This window comes from Alosa pseudoharengus, unplaced genomic scaffold (genome assembly GCF_046254945.1).
Source record: "Alosa pseudoharengus isolate Yale_2024_CS ecotype anadromous, Long Island Sound unplaced genomic scaffold, YU_APseudo_1.1 YU_APseudo_1.1_scf_2, whole genome shotgun sequence".
NCBI lineage: Eukaryota > Metazoa > Chordata > Actinopteri > Clupeiformes > Clupeidae > Alosa > Alosa pseudoharengus.
In genome coordinates, this window is record NW_027468663.1 from 10,738,454 (window position 1) to 10,762,666 (window position 24,213).

Below are 24,213 nucleotides of genomic sequence, written 5' to 3' on the forward strand. Positions count from 1 at the left end.
AATAATAAAATAATATGTGTGAATTTGGCTAAACACTATTTTTATTCTTAACTTATTGTGGTTATGGGCAAACTGTGGGACACATAATAATTCTTGCTTTTTATTTCCATGTCAAATCCTTGCACTTTATTGCTTAAGTAGGCAAGACAAAATTTGTCTAACTATTTAATAGGTTTCAGTACTACCATGCAGTTGTGTGTATTCTCAAAGATAGTGTGTGTGGAAGACTGTCATGTGCAGCATAGCTACAGGGACCAGACAGTGATAATATCCTGTCTGATATGACCTCCGCAAATGTACAGCTTAATGCAAGTCGTCAGCAATTTTCCTTTAATTCATTCCTGATAATGAGATTAGTGGGCTGCAAATCCAGCCACTCTGAGCCCGGCGCTTAGACAGTGTGTGGCTTCACTTTGTCACATGAACGGCAAAATCTGAACTTGCCATGGACACATGCCAGACTGCCTGCAGCTTACAGACAACTCTTTAGATGTCTGTTCTAGCTGTCGAGATGTCGTTTACAGCAACACAAAGCCCCTGCTGTTACTTGCAGGTGCCGTATACCTGACAAAGATGGAAACAACTTGATGCCGAGTTGTAAAGGCCTACTGCTGCACAGTATGTAAGGCTTGATCAGTACAAACAGTAAGATTGGTTATTATCACAGTGACTGGCTTGTGCAGACAGTGGTAGGATTAAGATTGCATGTGAATATTGCCTAAGTGTGCCTGAGTTAATAAAAAAGCACAACAAACTCATGACAGTGACCACTGATCTTCATCAGTCCACCCACTCCTCCACTCATGCAGAGGCATTTCTGGGCTTTTACATGCATGTTGCTGTCCTGGCAGGTGTTGCCACGGCCACCACATTTTTCCGCCATAAACGGATTGCGCCCCAGAATTATCCCCAAGGTGTTTTTGGGACATCTCAGGGGCTAATGGAGGCTAATAGGATTAGCACTCTGGGTGTATTGTCCAGTATACTTACAGGCAAGGTTTGCTGAGGGTAAAACTCTAAACGCAGGGATTACTTCCCACACATCCCTTTAAAGTGCTGTATAGTCAGGACTTAGCTAATAGGATCCAGGGGAAGAGGGGGGCCCAGGAGGTGGTTGGGGGGTTGGCCAACAGCCGGCCCAGGCCTGGATGCATGCAGGTCAGCAGATGTTCCTGGCCGGCTGCTAGGCTAACAGGGGGATTACCGGCCATGGATTAGTTGGGCTTCTGAGGGAACTTTAGGCGCTATGGCTAATACACAAGGGCAAATCTGGTACTCCCTATGATGGGGAAGGGCGCCTGGCCTAATACTGCGATTGCACACTCAGGGGTGAGAGACTACAGAGTTTGTTGTCAAGCATAATCTGACCCTGTAACCCCAAGCAAAAGCAAACCCCCTGATCATAATTACCAATCACCTGTAACCACAGCCTTCAGCCTAACTATAAAGCTTTGCAATAACTATAAAGCACCTAAACAATCATGCTCAGTATCAACAGTTCATTTGTGGATAAAGAACAGGCATTCTCTAAACAAAAATCAGACAAATAAAAAAAATAGTAACACACATGAACAGTGCCTTTAAACATAATATAAAATCAATATCAAACATTATTAGCTTCATAATTCAGTGTGAAAAAATGTATAGTGTCTGCATACATACTGTGATCCAAATTCAAACCCTCCCATCCAGATCTTCATTGCAAATTGCAATTGCGAATTGGAAATGACAAGGTCCTGGCAAAACTCAACTTAGCACTCCCATGTTGAATTTAAGCACTGTATGACTTACTGTAATCTTTGAGATTTTACCTGTTTACCTGTTATAGAACACACCCTCAGGACAATTTAAATCAGACCCCCCCTCCCCTCTCGTTCTCTTTCCCTCCCTCTCTCTCTCTCTCTCTCTCCCTTCTCATTTCTTGATGTCAAGACGTGTCAGATATGTGTTGTAAGAGATTACAGTATGTGTTGAGTGTGGATGCAGTCAGTTGCAATGTCACACCCTCTCCAATGGCTGGACAACAATCCTCAGTTCTGCCCAACGACACGGCGTAGTGCTTCTCTGTCTCTTGCACACTGTCTTCTCTCAACTTGACTCTTTGTTCCCTTTACTCAGTTTCAGAACGTGGGGATTTCACACTAAAGGAAAATTAGGACCGAAGTCTCTTGTATAGGAGACACAGCTCCACAAATATAAAAGCTCAGGTAAAAATCTGCCTTCTTCAATACAGATAATTGTTTTGACTGTGTGCTGAATGATATGACATAACTTCTTGCTTTCCCATGTCAGTGTACACTAGAAATGAGGAAATCATTCCTTGCCATATTGTTAGTTCACTGTTTTTAGATTAATGGTTTGCTGTGGGTTCAGACCAACATTTTTTCACACAGTAGAACTAATAATTTAAATAATTAACAAAATATTGATAACATATCAAAATATCTTTCCTTTGACTAGTGTTTCACATATTTTTGCATGCTCTGAAAGGCTCCTCTGAATACTCCCATCTAGAGGTGACTTTGGTGTCCTGTTACCAGTGTTGGGAGTAACGGCGTTTAAGTATAACGGCGTTACTAACGGCGTTAATTTTTCAATAACGGAGTAATCTAATTAATTACTTTTTACAACGTTACAACGCCGTTAACGTTACTGGACGTTAAATGCGGTGCGTTACTTACTTTGCATTGATTGAATAAACTGTGTAATCCGAACGCACCCCTGGCTCACAGTGAGGAGGTGGGTTCAGGGGGTCAAGAGCGTGCAGATTAGCTTCGGCATGTTAGCATACGCCATTTTCAAATATGGCGCTGCATGGAGCATTTGGAACCAGCTCCATGCACGAAAATCCGTGTTGGGCACGAGCTCTCATGCGCGTACATGTTGGTCGGCGGGTACCTATCCGGCGGCTACAGCCAAACGTTATTCAGTGCGTATTTCTTGAGGATCCTATGAGAAGACGTGCATGTTATGGTTGTTTATCCATCATATGACAAATAAACAAATAAACAAATAAAGAAAATTGTATTGATCTTGTTTCGTTGTTGTTTGTCCCGAACAAACATAGCCTAAACATGATTAAAGACAATAAATTGAACAACAGCGGCATAAAGACCTTGTCTCGTTACACCATGGGTCTCCAACACGTTGCTCTCAACCTATAGCCGCCCGAGCTTGCCAGAGGCTGAAGCACTAGGCTACTACATTTAAACACAATTATTGCCGCGAGGCATTCCAGCCTACGAATTTAATAAAAAAGTAAACCATGCATAATTAAAAAAAAAACTCAGTCTAGGCTACTTCGCTATGCAATTAGGTTTCCATTAGAGCACAGCGCACGTTCAATGAATGAAGGAAAGGCCTTGTCTCGCAATAAACAGCTGGAAATTCCAACACTTTTTCAACTACACAAAACTTTACAGTGATCATCAAATACCCTCTAGATTTAAATGCACATCAGTCTCAACATTTAGCTATATAATAAAAGTCAAAAAGTAAATTAAATCCCATACCAAAACCGAAAATCGTCTGCGTTTGATAGCCTGGTATGCCGCTCCAAACAAAACGCATGTCTCACAATAACGTACAATGTAAGAAATAAAGGTCTGCCTCGAATAAGCCTACCTCAAATAAATACATGTGCTTTGCAGCCTAAGTAAATAGCAGACCCTGGACATAATTTAGGATTTACGGAAAGTATGCAATCATACGATGTTGGACGCCTGGCGATGCTCTGGCCGTTTACTGTGCCTCTGACACCGCTGCCTCATTTGGATGGTAACTCCACAGGTGAGCGCAAAGATTGGATGTCGTGGATGCGTAAGTAAACTGTTTTTTGCTGAGTCCGCAGACAACATTCTCTTTAACCGTTACTTTACCATCTGCGGTGTACAACTCAAAGTAAAGACACCACATTTTAGATGAGTTGGGGACGTAATTGTCCGCTCAGGCTGACCGTTCTGTGCGTTATCTTCAATACTATCTTCAATATTATTTTCAAAACAGGGTGGCTATTGAGGGCTCTGGCTCCAGTCATTATTGTGGCTACTGGCTTTTATTGGCTTGATTTGGTCATGGGCCAACGCTAAAATACGTTTAGAGCACCCGCTGAGATGGCAAACAATAAAATAAAAAACAAACTAATCATAGACTGTAAAAATGCGCTACACTTGGCACTAAAAACCGAATAGTTTATTTATAGTTCGACTACGGATATTTCACGTCATGTTCGAATGCACATTTGCAGCAGGACAGCAGGCAGACCCACTGATCTATAATAGATCAGTGAGGCAGACCGCTCTTAGTTAGAGCCGCTGTGTTATCCAATGAAATTAAGTTGCGCTTCAGGCCGACTCCACTCGGACTCCATGCGCGTTCCCGATCAACTTTTTCTTCTTCTTGTTATGAGGCAAGGACTTTATGTGCATTATCGCCACCCTCTTACTGGAGGACGACTCTCTTTTTACAGAATATCCAATAAAAATCGACGTTGGTCCATGCGTCATTTCCAGCTTTGTAACTTGGCGCATGGTCAGAGCCGACTGGCGCTGGATCCGAACCCCAGTGTTCAAGATGGCGTTGACTATGAATTGGCCGGATTTACTAGCCTAGCCTCCACCATTTATTTGTATGGAGGGCGGGACTTAGTCACTCTCTCCAGTTATATATAATACCTCCATGGGTGGGTTAATAACGACGTAAGCGATTAGGATTGGCTAAGGCAGAGTCATGTTTCATGATAGCCAATCAGAGCCAGTGTTTTTACACACTTGCCAGCACACGCGCCACACACACGCAACAGCTAAAGTAGAGATTCGATGAAACAGAAAAGTTGGCATTTTCAAGGTGGAGATATAAGGACTACTTCAAATTCATTGTGGTCAAAGGCAAGAACGTGCATGTAATGTGTACATTATGTAGACTTTGTCGACATCCGTTGTAAGCAACTCTAATTTAATGAGGCATCTCACACACGCTACACATCGATAGCCCCCCTCCACCAGAGATGATGATAGCTCGCCATCCACTAGCAAAGAAGGACTCGGAGCAATGTCCTCCAAGCAGCAAAAGCTAGATCTTTCTGCCTCACAACAAAAACCTATGACACAGGCTGAAGTCAACCGTAGGTCTGTCGATGTACAATTTCCCCTTGGGGATCAATAAAGTATCTATCTATCTATATCTATCTAATAAATATCGAAAGTTATGTAGCCTACAAACACCTGTCTGTTCTACTAATTTCAACTGGCTTTTCAAAACTGCTCAAAAAATCCAAATTGTTTGACATATAGCAACTTTTTTTTTAACAGTAACGCAAATAGTTACTTTCCCTGGTAACGAGTTACTCTTATCATAGAGTAATTCAGTTACTAACTCAGTTACTTTTTGGAAAAAGTAGTGAGTAACTATAACTAATTACTTTTTTAAAGTAACGTTCCCAACACTGCCTGTTACACACTAAAAATACCAGTTTTATAATTACGATTATGTTACCAGTACAACCCCTATTCCAAGGTCCATGCTGTTTTATTGAGCACCTGTGGTGTCTGCAGCAAGCATGCATCTGCAGCCCATGTTCTAGATCACGAAGTGAGGTTGAGCAAAGTTGCTGGAACAGCACAACACAGTGCTCCCTAGTGGCAGCTCAGTGTAGCATCAGTTTTTTAATTTCACATATGCCCTCTCCATGTGGTTTGTGTGAACATTGCAGGTAAAAGATGGTGTACCTGAGCTCGCAGTCTAAGACTACTGGTTGGCATATATTTATTTTTCATTTGCACACAAAGTAATTTGTTGTGTGTGTGTGTGTGTGTGGTTGTATGTGTGTGTGTGTGTTTGCAGGGAGCCAAGTCGTGTCATGACCCCGCGTGAGCAGCTAAGGAAGATGACAGCACTGGGGGAACAGGGAGCCTTGGATGAGAAGCACTGGTATCGCCTTGTCAACGGCATGTCTGCTGCAGGTGGGTGGAGGGCATTTTCATCCATCTGAAATCCTGTTCTTTAGTTGACTTGGGTTGTGCTCAAGCTTTTATTTCCTTAAAAGGGAGTTTTTATATGCCACCTGTGCCTAAGTGCTTATAATCAAGGGGTTCTGGGCTTTGTAAAGTGCTTTGAGACAATTTCAGTTGCTATATCATCCTTGAGTAAATTCAATTCAGTTCAATTCAATGTGTATAGCGACACAGAATGAATATGAGTACGGAGACACTAAAATATTAAAATGTCAATTCAATATGATTAGTCACTTTGGACTAAACCTTCTGCCATGTAACCATAACAACAAGCATCAGTGGGGTACTCTGGGGCCCTCTGAGTGGAAGCTAATGTGCTGTCTGTGTGTGTCTGTGCGTGTCTGTGTGTCGTGTGGCAGAGATGCGGCAAAGACAGGAGCTGATGATGAGGAACCAGATGGCCATGGCGCCCCAGATCCTGGCCCAGGGCCAGCAGAGGTTGCAGGGCGTGCCTGCCCAGTTTGAGCCTCGCTTCATGGAGCGGTGAGTGTCAGTGGCCCGCAGCGGGCACCTCTCTGTCCACCACCCCTCCAATTTAACCAGTCTCTTATAAAGGCTTTGGACTCGACCTCAGGTGCCTCTCTGAGGTGGCTGAGCCCAGCTTTGGTGTAGGATGCTTAAGAGTAATTAGAGAATTACTTGCCACTCAAGCACCCACCCAGACTCACTCTGTCTCTTCTCCACAGGGAGCTGGTGCCCCCCACTGAGATGGTATCCTCTGACGGCCGCCAAATGCATATGGGTGCCCACCTTGGACCCCCCCTGCAACCCCATTCAGGTGTCATACCTGGCAGAGGATTTCCTGGAGCAGGTAGGCACTCTTAAATATATATAGAAAATCTAAATTCTATAAACTATCAATGTGCTGTATATCATATTTTTACATAGCAAAATGTGTTATGTGTTAATAGAAATTAGCCAATTTGATCAGTAGCATAAGCAGCAACAGTAATTCATATGAAATTATAATTTGAAGCAGAGACTAAGAACAAAAGTCAAAGTAGCTCATCTCTTTGTGTTTCTCTGGTGGCAGGGTACAGTTTCCTACCGCCAGAGCCAATGGAGACGGTTGCCAGGCGACAGGAGCTCATTCACAAGCAGAACATAGCGAGGTACCTGAATGGAATACAACTTTGCATTTGAACTGCAGCCATCCACCCATGTGGAAAAGATTCACAGTTCACTGTATAGCATGACCTATTTTCCTGATTGAAAAGTTTTTACATGAGAGTTAAAGTGTATGGTCCAGTCAATTTATTCATAGCACATGTAAATAACATGACTTGTAGTAAATAGTAGAACATATAAAAAAATAACATGATTTAATTGTAGGGCCTAGGTTTATTCTGTGGTCACAATAACAAGAAATCTTGCTGTAAAGCAACAATAAGCATGAAAAATGTAGCCCACATGGGACACTAGAATCTGCAATGTGCACTATGTAAGGCCAACCACACAGTGACAACAGGTGGTAATACCAATATTTGCTTTGTAAACATCTACAGGGAAAAAAAGGAGGTTGAATTTAAGTGAGACTTTTTTTAGAAGTTTAATGGAAATGGGGTGACTGAAATAATTAATGTTAAAGAATAAATAGCCTACTGAAAACTTCCTCGTCATGTGCTGACCCACTGGTGGAGTTGCGTAGCATTAAATCAGCAAGATGTTTTTCCCAGTGATTAAATTAAGCATTAGTTTGTGCGAGACGGTTTGCATGCCTTACAAATTAGAGCCCATAATTTTACAGCAGTGTGAAAAGCACACATTATTTTACCTTTTACCTTTTCATTACAGTATAGTACTGTAGTTGCTGTGAAATATACAGTGACACACTGGCAGCTATTGACCCAGTGAACAGAAAACCAATTACAGCATTCATCAGACTACTGTGAAAAAATGTAACTGTTTATGATTTCCCACAATGCTATTGTGTTTTATAGTGATATGCTTTAGAAGACTTATCCAATAGTATACTGTGCATCACAGTTTAGATTTCACACAAATTGACAACAGTGTACAATCCAACTGCTGACTTGTGGTCTATGGGTGTTCTCTACTCAGAATGGAGATGAACGCCATCCTGCACCAGAAAGAGCTCGAGAACGCCCAACAGAAGGGCCTCATGAGTATGGAGAACCCCATGATGTACCCAGGCATGCAGGCCAACCCCATGGCATTCAGGGGACGACAGCGTCTCCCGGACGGCCATGACGTCTTCGTCCACCGCACAACCCTGGAGGATCTCCAGGCGAACAGCCTGCTTATGTCCGCCAGCCCCTACCCACCGATCAGCAGTCTGCAGAGGGAGAGGAGCCGCCGGGCCGGCCGGAGGGCAGCCAATCACAAGACAGTAGAAAGCAACAGCTCCGGTCCCAAGGGTCCGTCAGAAGACAAGAGCGTGGAGCAGAGTCCAGGAGGGGCCTCAGGGGAGGAGAAGGAGGCGGAGGGGAAGGGCGAGCTGGTTGGGGAGTCCTCCGACAACAAGCCACACCACGTTAAAATGGACACTGAGCTGGCGTCTGGCAATGGTAGGAAGAGCTACAAAGAGGGGGAGCAGGGCCTGAGGAAGACCTGCATCAGTAGCCAAGATGGCTGCTCAGACGTGACCAACTGCGGCTCTGGTGTAGGCGACAAGGACATGCCCAATCCATGCTCTGCATTCCAGGAGAAGTTCCTGTACCCATCAGCCGCCGGGCCCCTCGCAGGTCTGCCCTACATGCTCCCAGTGCCAGGGAATGGCCTTATGCCACCTGGTGAGTTCAGTCCATCTATCAAAATAAACAATGCTGGTAACAGAACTGTAAAATAAATAATAACAATCCTTAATTTACTATTCCAATTATGCATATTACTTTTGGAGGGGTGTATAACACTCAGTCAGAATGAGATCTGTGAAAATATGGTCATATAACTACTCATAAGGCCAGTGTCCATTTGGTTTACACTTGGTTCATTTTATTGTTTGAATGTAACTTCTTGCATATTTTTTTGCTTTATCATAATGTTACTTACATTGGCATTATTAATTCTACAAAGGTCCTCACAATGTTTTTCTCAATGGAGAAGAGATGTCAACACTTGAAGATATCAGGAAGTGGACTGTTGATGATGTCTACAATTTCATTGTGGAAATACCTAGCTGCTCTGAATATGCACAGGTAATGGTCCATATACTGTACCCATGTCACCAGTTCATCTGTGTGTGTGTGTGTGTGTGTGTGTGGCGAAGATCTGCAGTAGCCTGATTACTCTTGTTCTTGTCTGTTCATGCACTGTACTCATGAATGAAGGGAAATATAGTCATTCTATTAATCTTCATGCAACCCTAATTTGACTGTCATATTTCTTTCAGACATTTAAAGACCACATGATAGATGGAGAGACATTGCCCCTTATTACAGAGGAACATCTGCTGGACACGTTTGGTATGAAACTGGGACCGGCACTCAAGATAAGAGCACAGGTACAAACCTCAGCATTTTTGTATGCCTTGTTAGAACTTGATGAGTCATGAACACTGACGTCTTTCTTTTATAGATCAGTGACCATGACTTATCATGACAAAATTCCTTTTAAAAGCAATCCACATTGCAGACCTGCACCTATCTTTCACTGTTTGATACTTTAAAAAAATAACCATAGCCAAAGGCTCTATATAAATAAATAAATAAATAAATAATATGAATTAACTTAATAACTTAATTCTGTGTAGCTGTCTCGGCGAATGGGCAACATGCTGTATATGATGAACATGCCCCTGGCTGCCCCTGCACTGCACTCCGCGGCAGAGAAGGTCGGTGGAGACCGCTCCTCCGAGATCAGCTCCCCCCTCAACTGCAACAGTGTGGAACTGCTGGGCAGCCCCTGTGCCAGGGACACGGAGACCCTGAAGCCGTCCGAGCCCCTCTCAGAGACTGAGAACCCTCCATCACCAGCAAGCAAAACAGCATAGTCAAAAAGGGTGTTGATATAGGTGTTGTGTGTGTGTGTGTGTGTGTGTGTGTGTGTGTGTGTGTGTGTGTGTGTGTGTGTGTGTGTGTGTGTGTGTGTGTGTGTGTGCGTGTGTGTGTGTGTGTGTTTGTGTGTACATGTTCAAAGCAACACCTTAAGACATTGCCTGGTTTCTTTGTTGACTGTCATTCACAAAAGGGCTTATTTACACCATCTGTCAGATGTGTACAGTATAAAAGCTATTTACACATTCATTTGTAAAACTGGGTTTTTGTAGAGGGTGATGACCCAACATGCTTCAGTGACAAGGGACTCATTGTCACTATGTCAAGCTATTGCAGGCAATGTCTTGACTCAAGACTCCGTTTACCATGTCATTAAATTCCTGATAATGTGATGGATGGATTGCTGTAGATTTGTTTAGTTTATATTTTCATATTGATTGCATTTGGATTTGTAAATGTTTCATTTAGACCTTTGCCACAAGACTGTATGCCTACATTATTTTACACACTGAAAATAAAGGTTTCAAGATTATAATTTCAATTCTTAAGCATTTCAAAAGACATCATTATCAAGACGTGATGAATCCTATCCATTCTACTACACGAATAACACCTAGGTTTATACAATATGCCTACACCAGTATCCTAAGCTGGGTAGGCCTAATAATAAGTAGCTGGGGGCAATCGTGGCCTTAGGGCTTCGGGCTTGGAACTGGAGGGTTGCCCGTTCGATCACCGACCAGTGGGAACCGCTGAACCGCCCTTGGCAAGGCACCTAACCCCTCACTGCTCCCCGTGCGCTGCTGTAACAAGGCAGCTCACTGCTCCGGGTTAGTGCTTCACCTCTCTGTGTGTTCACTAATTCACGGATGGGATAAATGCAGAGCCCAAATTCCTTGTATAAGCAAGTAGGTTATACTTGGCCAAAAACCTGATTTACATTTACATTTTTTACATAACAATTGAGCCTTATTAGAGCTCCTCAACCCAGTCGATTAGTCAAGAAATCCATTGGGTGGCAGCATAGGGTAGCAGTGTTGGGGAAGATTGTAGATAGGCGGAGCAGAACCTTCAGATCGCGGCGTGTTCTCGCGGTAGGTTTAGAACTAGCTTGTCGTGGCTACCACGTCAAGTTGAGACTTGTGAGCGTTGGGATCATGGCGGAGCGCAGGAGGCATAAGAAGCGAATTCAGGTATAGCTTTAGCATTTCATACATCAACTCACATGAAATCCATAATGGCTGTTTGTCTCTTTATCAATTAGATGGCCAATGTATGAGATGATGTTGCAAAATCGTGAAATAAATTGTTAGATTATATGCACAGTCTCTCAATACTGAGTACTCATCAGAAAGTGGGCTAGCTAAAAAAAAATATTAACTAGCTAGTTAGTTTACCTTGCATCATGCAGGAAGTAATACTCTCACAATGTTGGTGTGGTACTTTGTTGATTGATAAACAAATTGACATTCTTCAGTTGGATATCTTGAAGTCCAAACCAGCTGGATTCCAAACGAATGATCACAGCTTATAACGGGAACTGTACACCCAGCTAAGTTGGCCATCTTGGCTTTAGGATGCAGAGTTCTTAGCATCAAATGCTAACTAGCTGGCTGGCTCGCTCATGTAAATACAAGAGCCCGAGCTAAATAGTTAGTTAAGTTGCCAGCTAGCCCACTATGTATGCCATTAATGGCTAAGGTGATACCTATGTACCCACGTTTAGGTGTTAACAGTATTGCTATTGTGCAGCTAAGGGCGAATGTGATGTGACATGAACACATCAATATTCATTCAAGTATGAAGGCAATGTTTAACCAAGCTAATTGCCATGTTGACAATTGATGCATGATATTCTGAAACAGTTGTGTAGCGAGATGAGCATTTACTAGAGGTAGAAAGCCAAACAGGCCAGATGTGGTGATCAACCGTTTGATTCGTTTTTATTGACTGCGTGACACTGCTCCTTATATTTAGTGCTTTTAAGCGAATAGACGTCCTAGTGTTTTTCATGCATTGAATATGAAACGAATCTGATATCTCGTCATGGTGACGTCATATCTTCATTTGTTTTGATGGCATTATAATTTCATCTTTGAAAGTGTTGCGATTGTGCCTTGACTTGATAGAGTATAGTGTGTCACATGTGGTAGAATGTTGCTATCGGCAGAATTCTTGAAGCTTTAGGATACATAATGATAGTTCATCGCCCATCTACTCGAAGCGTTTGTTTACCCTTCCACCTTGCCCATTAGCAGCTAGACACGTTGCCGAAATTATGCAACCACTGACTGCCAGACAACGTTTAATCAGGAAGACTACACCAGAGTGACTGGTACATATGCAGTGTCGTTTAAGTTCATTTAAAGGTATTTGGTATTACTAAATTAACCCGTAGGTTCGTCTAACTATTAACTAAACAACACTATAGAATCAAAGCCATAGTTCCATTTCAGTTTCACATGATCTAGTGGTGTTAGTCGATCAAATAAAAAGAACATACATTTCATCATGGACTGTAATTGTCTGAGAACCTAGGTCATTGAAATCCTGACGTCCATTGCTAGTTGTGTGCTTGGGTTTATATCTGCAGTCTTCACCAGAGTGATAGAGGAGGCCGAAGATGATTCCATGGGCTGGTCGGCTTTGACAGGCACTGTCTGGTATAGCTATTTCATGTAGACAAGATCAGAGAGAGCTGTTTCAGAATTTAGGGGCAAAGATTACATAGAATGACCATAGAGTACATCTACAGAATGTTTAAGTGGGAGAGAGTGGATCTTCACAGATCACATTTAGCACAGCTTTTATGCTAATGTGTGCCCTAGCTCCCCCATCCTATAGCATGTAGCTCAATGCCTTGAGATTTGATCTTAAATTATCTTATATTTATTATCTGTAATCTGTCTTATGTTACGGAAAAGTGTAGATCCTGTGCTTTGGAAGCTGCGTTGTCTTGAAGTTGGATTCCTCAAACAAACCAAAGCCAAAACAAATGCCTACAACTAACCTACCTACTAGTACTTGCCCTAAGTGATGGAACTCTGTGGAAGTGGGTCCATGTGTGTGGATGACGGCTCGCCCATGCCCAATAAGAGGCCACTTACCCTGTGACTCTCGCCTTTCTGATGGCTTACTATCGGTTTTCCAAATCCATACACTATCACTGGCCAGCGCTAGTTTGGGTTCTTATCAAGTTCAATCAGTTTTTGTTTATTCCCTTTCTTTCACAGTGGATTTATCATGTATGCTGTATCCAAAGATGACTGTACACTGTAGCCAAATGTCATGTCAAATGCCACCATCAAGAGGGCAGACGATAAACCTAATTGTGGGCTAAGATACCAGAGCAAAGTCTTTTTTGGTTTATTGTTGAATATAATGACCTGGAAATGTGCAGAGGAAAGGTTGTGAGGCCCCACAAATCTTTGCGCCAGCCAGGTAACAAAAAACAATCAATGTGGCACAAGTCAATAACATCCATCTTTGCATAGCTATGAAGCCTAATGCCACAGTTGTCTTTTCCTAAGTTCTTATGAACTTAGCTTATTATAAGCTTTCTTATGAAGATTATTATTATGTTTCATATTTTTCCTTGACCTCATGACAAGCTTGTCAAGGGAAAGTGGATGGAAAAAGGTGATCAGACAAAAAATCTAAATGCAGGCCAGGTGTGCTTACAGGTCGTTGTGTTACTGAAGCTCCACCTGAAACTCACTGCTTTTGCAACAGTGTATCCTCACCCATTGCTGACTGCTTAAAGATGATACCAATACACAAACATTGATGTAAGATTTTCAGAAATAGCTGTTTTTTCTAGGTCACGTTGAGCAGAATGATGAGCAATGAACTACTGATACATATGCTAAAGCTTTGATGTCTTTGTTGAACAATTGTCAGAGTGATGTGAAAATGCGGAAGGCCTATGTGGCCCAACAAAGGAAATGAAGGATTAGTCATAGTTTGTCTTGTCTGTTGACTGATCTGGCAAACCTTACGTCTGTGCAGGAGGTCAGCGAGCCCACCAAGGAGGAGAAGGCGGTGGCAAAGTATTTGCGTTTCAACTGCCCCACCAAATCCACCAACATGATGGGCCACCGAGTGGACTACTTCATTGGTCAGTTCACTTCATTCACTCTTGCCCCAGCTGTTCAAAACACATTTCTCCTTTTTTACCCATCTATTTTCTCAAACTGCTGTTGCAAACTATGCCATTTCTTGTTGTAACCGTAATGTTACATGAACATCTTGTTTGTTTCCTTCTGTAAGTAAGGGATGGTTTGATGATCAGGTGATGGTTTGAATTTGAATCAGTGCTGTTGGGTACTTTGTGTGACATTACTATCCGTGTTTGACTGTCCGTGTTTGAATTGGCAGCCTCCAAAGCCGTGGACTCTCTTTTGGACTCCAAGTGGGCAAAGTCAAAAAAGGGGGAGGAGGCCTTGTTCACCACCAGAGACTCTGTGGTTGACTACTGCAACAGGTTAGTCAGTTAGGCCGTCCCCTGAACTGAGCAGAGTACCTTAACTGAGATCACAGGCACTCTGGGTGTGTGTGAATGTGAATATGAAGTAATCAACCACATTGATGAAGAAACACTATGACATGGCAAAAGTGCTGCTATCTGACCGTGGACCCTGGTGTGTGGTTTTTCTGAGCAGGTTACTAAAGAAACAGTTCTTTCACCGGGCCCTGAAAGTCATGAAGAAGAAGCCAGAGAAGGACCTGAAGAAAGAGAAGGAGAAAGAGAAGGAGAAGGAGAAAGAGAAGGAGAAGGCCAAAGGGGACAGTGGCAAGGAGGAGGAGAAGAAGGGCAAGAAAGAGAAGAAGAAGGAAGCCGAGGCAGAGTCCAAAAAGGAGAAGACTGTACGTCTTTCTCTCACTTAATGTTTCCATCACTAATGCATGTAGAACACAGAACGCAGAGACAAGCCTAGAGGTTGGATGTGCAACATTGCAGGTCATGATGCACACATCTACTCTATGGTTACTCTCTCTAACATAAATGTACCTGAGAGTTTAAATGGTCATGTAAGTAGCTCATGAAAGAGTAAACAAACAAAAGACAAAAACAGAAGTAATATTAATCCAAGTGCTTGTTTTGCAAGTCATATTGAAGTCCCACAACAGATTTATCAAATTGTGCATTGTAGAGGAGAGGAGCCCTGATCTGTGTGTGTAGCAGTTACTGCTGCCAATGCAGTGCTGATGATAGATGTGCACGGAAGCCTTGATAAGGGCAGCAACTTTCAACCGTGAAGGGAACATTTGAAATTGTTGCGGTCAAATTTCAGTCTAATATACAATATGGTGGAGCATTGTAAGCGCCATGACCATTGGTCAGTTTGAATCCTGAACCCGTGGTTGCCAGTCTGTGTCATAAGATAAAAGTGTACTAAATACCAGTTTACTTTTGCATTCGTACTAGGCTTGCACGATTCAGGGAAAAATATGAGTCAAGATTTTTTAGCCTAGAATTGATATCACGATTTTCTGCCACAATTTCCCCCCCCCCTCAAAATATAATATTTAATATCTAATATTTATTGCACACATGAACCATGACAAAACAAAACAATTTGGCAGTACCAAACATAGATTTTGGCACCTATAGCACATTGTGCATCATCACCACAAGCCTGTAAACATAGAGGCTTCAATGAATAAAGAAAATACTGGCCATTTAAGTACAGTAGGCTACCAAATATACAACACATTGAACTAAATACGGTCCTAATATACAGGCTCTATCTGAACTCCTCGAACATGTCTTTACATAACTAATACATGTCAATCAACATACTGCAGCTACTGCTTCAATCTCTAGAGAAATGGAGCTTGTCAATTTAAGTACAGTATCAAATACAGAATGATTTCTTAGCACACTCTTGAACTGCTTGCCTTTTACAGAATTAACATTCAACTGGCCATTCAGTTCGGTTTGAGTGGTTGGCTGATTCTCGTCAATAGTCCCCAATGTTTTTTGCAGTAGTCTACTCTAGGCCACAGATTGTTTCTTTAAAGTTATTTCTCCAATACTGGTTCATTTATCAATCTGGTGCTTTCTCTACGTCTTTTGCCAATTAAGCCACGTAGTTCGGTAGAGAGACTGCATGAAAAGTCCTTGCACACGCGGTGCGGGCTGAAGCGGTTTGAGGGAGAGCAGTGCAGGGAGAGAATGCGTGCTCTCTCTATAATGAAAGAGTGCATCTAGGCTCATATATATTTTAAATAACTGCATGCTGCTATTAAAAAAATAAGTCAATATATTAGAGATATTGTGAGTAACGTAGGAATGGACGAGCAGAGGCGATTCTAGAGTCTGTGGGGGCCCCAAGCAAAAATTCCAAGGGGGCCCTACCAACAAGTGTTATCACCATTATGTTATACCACCATTAGGTTATTATGTTAAATAATAAAAATACAAAAAGCGTATTATAAAAATTATATTATAAAACTCACCACTGCAAGCTGGCAGCTCGACTTGCCTTACATGTGTGTGTAGAGCAGACTGTCCTGAATCTGGCAATATTATTGCCATGGTGGAGGGATTCTCTGGGGCTTAGCAATTTACAGACATATGTGGTGTGCGCCTTACAGAAATAAATGGCATTATTTTTATTTAGTGATGAAAAATGACCTTTCTGCGCTCCATATCTGTGACATGAACTGATCTGACCTGACTTGACCCGAGTTTGCGTGTTAGCCTGTGTGTACCTATATGGTCTATGCACTCATAATGATTCACAACTTTTCATAATGATTCAACAACTTTTTACTGCATTGCCATGAACAAAGTAGAGGCAAAAAGGGGTTTCTTTGTTGAACAAATTGGGATGCAATGTGAGCCTTGAATTGGATGCCATGCAGGAATTTGCTAGGATCTCAAAACCGGATTATGAACATGCTTTGCCATAGAGAAACAAACACACGATAGCGTTGGATTATAAACATGCTTTGCCACAAAAACAGACAAAAACGTGGGGTAAATCCAGCTATATGAAGTTAATATTTTGCGGTCACTCCGTCTGTTTTATAACCCAGAAGGATGTAGCCTACTTGGTATCAAATGATAGCTCTGTGTCTCCTCTTTCATCTGACATGCGTGGCATATCTATGCGATCACGGGTCCGCGAGTAATTCAAAGGAGAGTAATGAGTGTGCAGCGTTGGTTTGTACGTTATTATTTTGCAGTCACTTCATCTGGTTTTATAAGCCAGGAGGATCGATAAACATGGTACCAATGGATAGCCCTGTACCCCCCCCTTTATCTGATATGCTTACCATATCGATGCGATCACGGGTTCGCGAGTATTTCAAACGAGAGCAATCGGTGCGCAGGTGAACGCAGAGAAGTAGACTGTAAATATGATGCAATTTGATTTAATTTCATGATTTTTTTTTCATACTTCATCGTACAGAGAAGTACGTAGTCTCGTTGGAAAGCCCCACTTATGCTCTGTCGCGCAATAAATGTTTCATCTCGCTGCGATGAACAGTTGTGGAGCAATGTAACAAAGAAGAAGAGGTGTGTTTTTTGACGCACTTTGCGTCAATCGGGTTCTAAAAAAATTATGCTTGGTCCTTACTGCATCGCAATTAACATGTTATGGCTGACAGCCCTAATACAAACATAGAAACGTTAACCATCTCCTTGCTTAACTAGTTGTAACAGTCGCTAGCTAGCTGAAGTTTACTTTCGTAGATGTAGCAAACCATGTTCAATCTTTCTGCCAATTAACATTAGCCTACTATAACTTCATTGAGTAGCCTAGGCTAAATGCCAAACTCCGATGTTGATCCGTCATCATTGCACCCTCGATTGACGTTTACCACAGTAGCCAAAATATGTGCGGATTCTTTGAACTCTTTTGAACACAGATCCGCTGTTTATAAGGCCATACCATAGGGCCTACAGATGTACTGTTTGTACAACAACAGGACAGGAGCACGCAAAATACATCATTCAATCTTTATGGACGAAAATCTCACTTGTCCCACCGGCAAACGCGCTAAGACCAGGTCGGGGGCCCCCTAGCGGCTCGGGGCTCCAAGCAGTTGCTTGGTTTGCCTGTTGACAAGGTGCGCCTCTGTGGACGAGTTATTCAGCCTAACTGTAATTAATTACTGAAATTTGAATTATAATGCGTTACTTCGTTGCCCAATAAAGTAACTAAATTACAGTAGGGCCTAGCGCATAACTTTATAATTCGTTACCCCCATCACTGCTAGTAGGCTACGTGGGTTTTAATCAACATCAATTTTGTTTATTTCCTGTCGCCCTAGTTCGACGACGCTGCAGCCTCCAAGGCTTTAGAACTACCCTACTCGCTCAACTAGTGAAACACGTGACTAAAAGGCGCTTTGTCATTGGCCGAGGGTGAAGCCCTGAACTTTGTGAGAGAAGGGAGAGCATTGCAGCGCTTGGGAGCGCTTTAAAACTCACAGAAAAAGGTATAGTGTTTGTGATGCAGTCGGCCCGTAAAATTAAATGAGAATCGAAGTTATATAAAAAAAGGGATCTCTTTTTTAAAAATGATTTATCGTGCAGGCCTAATTCGTACTGCTACTGCATAAATGACCAGACATGCCACTACTGCATAAATGACTGCATCTGTGAGTTTACACAACATGCACTCGATGTAGTACCACATATTAAGATATGGGATATAAAGATGTGCAAATCCATGGGCCCAAAGATCAGAATTGGGTTGTGTTAAGCACACAGTGCAAATTTAGTTGAAGTGATTTGCATTGATACCAAAGGTAAATGCCAGGTGGCCCAGGCCTACAGCTTTGGGTGTTACCGCCATAGTACAGTGTAATGGTTGTATCATATAACTTACACTGACGTCATATTTACACATAATAGTGTGATTGAAACAGTCACTTCAGGGCAGGTGGACAACATGTCAAACCAAACACTACACACGCTCATCAATGTTTTTGTAGGTGCTAAACGAGAAAATAATGCAGCAATAAAGTCCTCTGTTGGCTGAAAGCTCAGCATTAACAGTGCTCTGAGATCTGCAAAGACCCTCCTTTACATACAACATGCGCAACAGGACATGAGATACAATCACACTATTAAATTGGCTTGTTTTACTATGTAAACTCGGTTGTTTTACTCTCCATCTAACCAGAGAACCAAAACAGAAAAAAAAAACATTTGAAATTCATCTTGAGTTTGCTCATCATGGTGTACTTACTTGTTGGACGGCCACAATCACGTGTCCCACAGGATGACAGTCCTGGCTCACCGAAGAAGAAGAAGGACGTGAAGAAGAAGTTCAAACTGGAGCCCCATGAGGACCAGCTGTTTTTAGACGGTAACGAGGTGGGTGCAGCAATGACAATACTATATGTATCAGTAATAGGAAATCACCTTGGTTTAATTGGTGTGTAATTTGTCTTTTGTGCAGGTGTTCGTGTGGATTTATGATCCAGTGCATTTTAAAACGTTTGCCATGGGACTGATACTTGGTAAGGTGGATTTCCTTGGTTAATATTTTTGCCTAAAAATCCATTGTTGGCATGGAGTTGGCATGGAGTTGACATGGATTGTCAAGCTGGTACATGCTTTTATTACTAGCAGGCTTGATTATTGTAACGCCCTCTTCACTGGCCTATCAAAAAAAAATCTTAACAAGCTGCAGTTAATTGAAAATGCAGCAGCACATGTTCTGACCAAGACCAAAATAAGAGCACACATTTCCCCTTTCTTAAAATCCCTTCACTGGCTCCCTGTCAGTTTTAGAATTGATTTTAAGGTTTTACTTTTAGTTTTTAAAGCCCTAAATGGACTTGCGCCTGTTTATCTATCTGACTTGCTCTCACCGTACCTTCCATCACGGCCACTCAGATCCTCCTCAGAGACTCCGGCCTCCTAGTTATTCCCAGGGTGAGGACCAACACACATGGGGAGGCAGCCTTCGCTCACTATGGTCCTGCCCTGTGGAACAGCCTGCCATATGCGCTAAGGATGGTCCAATCAGTTGAACTTTTTAAGAAACATCTTAAGACATACCTTTTTTAGCCTTGCCTTCTCTTAAATCCCTGACTGTTTTGGAATTTTAGGTCTTGATGTGTCTGTTCTGAATGCAAATGCATATGCATTTCCACATATTTTATTGCTTTTATTATTCTTTTTGTTTTATCTTATTTCTAAGTGCTGTTGTTAAGCACCTTGTATTGCTGTTTGCACGAAAGGCGCTTTATAAATAATTGATAAATGAATTTAATTGAATGGATTGATCTCCATATGGAGAAAGAAACACATGGGCACATGCATACATTCTCAATCCATGTTTGTTGTTAGACTGGATAGTCATGATTAAGTTTCATGTTGTTCATACTGTTTTAATTACTAATTGCTGTCTTAATTCTGTGTCTGTGTGTCTGTATGTGTGGGTGTCAGTCATTGCGGTGATCGCTGCCACGTTGTTCCCACTCTGGCCTGCGGAGATGCGAGTGGGTGTGTACTACCTGAGCGTGGCGGCTGGCTGCTTCGTAGCCAGCATTCTCCTCCTCGCTGTTGGTAAGAACCCTGCACCCTTATTTACACAGTCCCCACTCTGCACGGACGGACACACACACACATCCTAGCCCCAGCGTCTGCATCTTTTGACAAGGCATGCATAAAAACTAAAATTTACTGATGTTTGTTATGGTATAGAGTAGTATGGATTAGCACTAATGTTGACTGTTGTTTGTAACAGTACGCTATGTATACGGTAAGCACTAATGTTGACTGTTGTTTGTAACAGTAAGGTATGTATAAGCACTAAAGTAGATTGACACCCTGAAACTCATGTTCCCCTTCAGCTCGCTGCATTCTATTCCTCCTCATCTGGCTGGTGACAGGAGGCCGCCACCACTTCTGGTTCCTGCCGAACCTGACGGCCGATGTGGGCTTCATTGATTCCTTCCGCCCACTCTACACGCACGAGTACAAGGGCCCACGCGGCAACGGCTGCAAGAAGAGCCTCACTGACAAGGGCGACAGCAAGTCCCTGGAGTCCAGCAAGGCGCAGAAGTCGGACAGCGAGGAAAAGTCAGACAGCGAGAAGAGGGACGAGGACGACGAAGATGAGGAGGAGAGCAAGGAGGGCGACGGAGACGGTGGAGGCGAGGGTGCCGACGTAGCGGAGAGCGAGGGTCTACCGACGGAGCGACACTCGGACACAGACAGCGAGCGGCGGGAAGACGAGGGCTCGCAACACAGCAACGGCAACGACTTTGAGATGATCACCCGCGAGGAACTGGAGCAGCACACGGAAGAGGAAGAGGAGGAAGAGGATGAGGCTGAGGGGAAGGACCGAGAGGAGAGCAGTGGGGCCAACCCTGATACCGCTCAAACATAAAATAGATTTAGAAATACAAAATAAAAAACAAATACACACACAAACATTTCGCCTCAAGCAACACGACGCCCACGCACTCCACAAGGACCTGCTAACAGTGCTTCTGTGCTGTCCTGGAGTGGCTCCCATTCTGTGTCTGTTTTGAGATCTTCCAAATCGAGAGTAACAGAAAACATCGTGGCAAAGAAGAGAGACCAGCTATGACAATGAAAATGTACAAACCGTCTTTTTTTCTGTTATCTAGAATATTTCTCCTATATATAAAGAAAAGCATAAGTATGTAGGTGAGAATCCCGCTTCTCTAAGCTTGAGTCTGTTGAACATGTTTTTTCAACTCATGGTATAGTAATATATTTACCCCTAATGAATCCATCCTTTTAAAAGCATAATTTTGCAACTTTAAGTTTACAAAACAAGGAAATAAGTGAGATTGATTCTTGAGAATTCTTTAAGCCTTCACATTGCTCCATAGACTTTGCTGAAGGAGAGTGGTATGTGATTGCAGGGTAAATCTTGATTTCGTATCGCCCCGTTTGAGACCAAGTTTTCTTTGGTTTGAAGCTACTGTGTTAAATGGGATGTCTCACCATGGCATGGTTAGGCTACATGTGTGTTTATCGCTGACTCTGAATCAGTTGTCCTCCTGTTTGTTTTGGACCAAAATCAATGTGTTTCGTCCTTGTTGGGAAAACGGTGGCTGTCACATGAGCAGTGTTTACATTTCTCTCAGAAGAATCTGAATGTTGCATTCAGCACCCAAAATCTGGCTCTTAGTGCCCCTCTGTACGGGGACAGATTGGGCTTGTCCTTGTATGTGCACAATCTTTTTTGTTTGTTGATTTGTTTATTTTATTTCCCCCTCACGTGAAAAAACATATGGCCTCACCCGCTTGACACGGTACTCCAGCTGATATGGATCTAGATCGGTGTTGATTTCACAAAGTGATAAAACGTGGAGCAACTGTTTTACCGAATGGCAGTGATAACCATTTATCGTCTTGTTCAAGTTACAGATCTTAAGAAGGATACAGGACTACTCCAGTGTATCAAGAAAGGACCTAAAAAATAGTGGCAAAGACAAGTAATATGGTAGTGTGGGGCTTGATGAGGACACAGTACATTCATAAACGACACTAGTGCCAAACTCTTTTTGTACATTTCATTTTCTTTTGTTTTTATTTGTGAAGACTTTCATATGAGGAGCGACAACTTAGTACTTTTCAACGGTATGTTCAAGATTTCACAACCCCCACTAGACACCGGACATGCAGGTCAGGGACACTCAGAAAGGGTGTGGCAGATCAGTTGGAAGCCTAAGCCAGTTTGATGAACTTAAGTCATGCTTTAGTTGCGGTTTGGTACTCCTGCGAATAGAATGTTGGAATCTCTTGTTAATTTAAAATGGTAATTCAGTGATATTGGGAAACCTATGAAGCTATGGTTCAGTACAGCCTATTAACAAGTGGCTATCCTTATCGGGCTGTGGTCCAATTCTGTCCTAACATAGGTATGCATTCTGTGTACTAGATATTTATTTCACATTAGATGTTCTTTTACTCATAGTGAGGATAATATTTAAATAATTGCAAATATATCGTTTATATAGAAAGTCTATAAATATATCAAGATGTACTCACGCTAACAGTTTGGTCAATGATGAACAACTGTATTGAACATTTTCATTGAACATATACATTTTTAGTGTTCAAGAGTCTACTGTTTTTTTCCCTTCTTTTGATACCATAAAATGGTGTTCTTAATACCATAGAGTGGAGATGCCTTTGCCAGGTAACAGAATGTTACGGTTCATTAGACAAATCAGGGTCAGCTTACTATGTGCTCAGCTGGCATGCTTAACCATGAAGAGGCAGATAAAGTTTACCATTTTTACATGGTCTATTTTCGGTAAATCAGTGTGAAAACTTCAATATGTACTTAATATCCAGTTCACATGATGGATTTATTTGGCTTGTCCTTCACACTCATTATCACAGTTCATTACAATGTAAAATGCGAATGTTTAGTTCAAACCTGAATCATGTCATGGATATTCTTTGTAAAAATTCCCCACCACACCCAATGGGAAAATAACATGTATTGTGTAAAGGTCCTAAATGGTGGTAATTTTTCATTAATCTCAATTTTGTTTATAAACCCTCAAAAACTGAGATGTGTGTGAAAATGTGTTGTTTTGACTCCTTCACATCCATCGCCTTGTCTCCCACCCCTATTTCTTGGATACAAGCGAGAACCTGTACAGGAACGATGTAGGAAACGCTGCACATCTGATTGATCTAAGCAGATTTCTCTCTCTCCTTACTCGAGGCAGTTCCAGTTTTCTTTTGTTTCTGTTGTTTGTCATCTTTCTTTGTTTGAGAGCAAGCTGCCACTGTGCCCGGGCCGGTGTCATTTGTAGAAAACTACTTCATGAGAACTCTCATGTTGCACAGTATCAAGTCTGTTGTGTTCTGTAGTATTGCTGTTTGCTGCTTCTCATCCAGCATTTTTTCATGAGGAAATGGAAACAGCCCCTTTCACCTTTTTTTTTTTTTTTTTTTTTTAAATGGTCAAAATGTCTTCAACTGCTTAGTTGTCCATATTTGGATTAATATCATTGAAGACTGTCTCTTGCGATATTTTGAGTATAATTTAAGTGATGTCTGTCTTGAGGTATATCTGTATCCTTTCATTGCAATAAAATATAGAGAGCAGACTGCTTCAGTGTTGCTGTATTCATGATGCGGGTTGTGCTGTTAGCTAACTGTTAGTTAATGCTTAAAAGTTGCATTTAAGTAATAATGTTCTTTCTGATAACAAGGTGAAAAATTATTTACCAACATTACCCTACATTCTATACAGAAAAGTTAAAAAAAATAACCGATC

General features: G+C 42.1%; 2 protein-coding genes across 2 annotated transcripts; both read left to right on the forward strand.

Moving 5' to 3' along the window:
• Positions 1-5,844: 5,844 nt before the first annotated feature.
• On the forward strand, positions 5,845-9,979 carry samd7 (sterile alpha motif domain containing 7). The gene is made up of 8 exons (XM_076295766.1): positions 5,845-5,960; positions 6,371-6,494; positions 6,698-6,822; positions 7,045-7,123; positions 8,073-8,764; positions 9,048-9,169; positions 9,364-9,474; positions 9,724-9,979. Exons 1-8 carry the CDS (start codon positions 5,858-5,860, stop codon positions 9,961-9,963), a joined length of 1,596 nt encoding a protein of 531 aa, XP_076151881.1. The 5' UTR covers positions 5,845-5,857; the 3' UTR covers positions 9,964-9,979.
• Positions 9,980-11,099: 1,120 nt separating this feature from the next.
• sec62 (SEC62 homolog, preprotein translocation factor) lies at positions 11,100-24,045 on the forward strand. The gene is made up of 8 exons (XM_076293666.1): positions 11,100-11,160; positions 13,976-14,084; positions 14,345-14,450; positions 14,629-14,833; positions 19,209-19,304; positions 19,390-19,450; positions 20,385-20,504; positions 20,792-24,045. Exons 1-8 carry the CDS (start codon positions 11,125-11,127, stop codon positions 21,328-21,330), a joined length of 1,272 nt encoding a protein of 423 aa, XP_076149781.1. The 5' UTR covers positions 11,100-11,124; the 3' UTR covers positions 21,331-24,045.
• The last annotated feature ends 168 nt before the right edge of the window (positions 24,046-24,213 follow it).

Bases quoted from the DNA above. Each gene is read 5' to 3' on its own strand.
- samd7 (XM_076295766.1), top strand. From the start codon at position 5,858: ATGACCCCGCGTGAGCAGCTAAGGAAGATGACAGCACTGGGGGAACAG. The intron at 5,961-6,370 runs GTGGGTGGAGGG...GTCGTGTGGCAG, and splicing joins CAACGGCATGTCTGCTGCAG to AGATGCGGCAAAGACAGGAG. The intron at 9,170-9,363 runs GTAATGGTCCAT...TATTTCTTTCAG, and splicing joins GCTGCTCTGAATATGCACAG to ACATTTAAAGACCACATGAT.
- sec62 (XM_076293666.1), top strand. From the start codon at position 11,125: ATGGCGGAGCGCAGGAGGCATAAGAAGCGAATTCAG. The intron at 14,834-19,208 runs GTACGTCTTTCT...CGTGTCCCACAG, and splicing joins AGTCCAAAAAGGAGAAGACT to GATGACAGTCCTGGCTCACC. The intron at 20,505-20,791 runs GTAAGAACCCTG...GTTCCCCTTCAG, and splicing joins CATTCTCCTCCTCGCTGTTG to CTCGCTGCATTCTATTCCTC.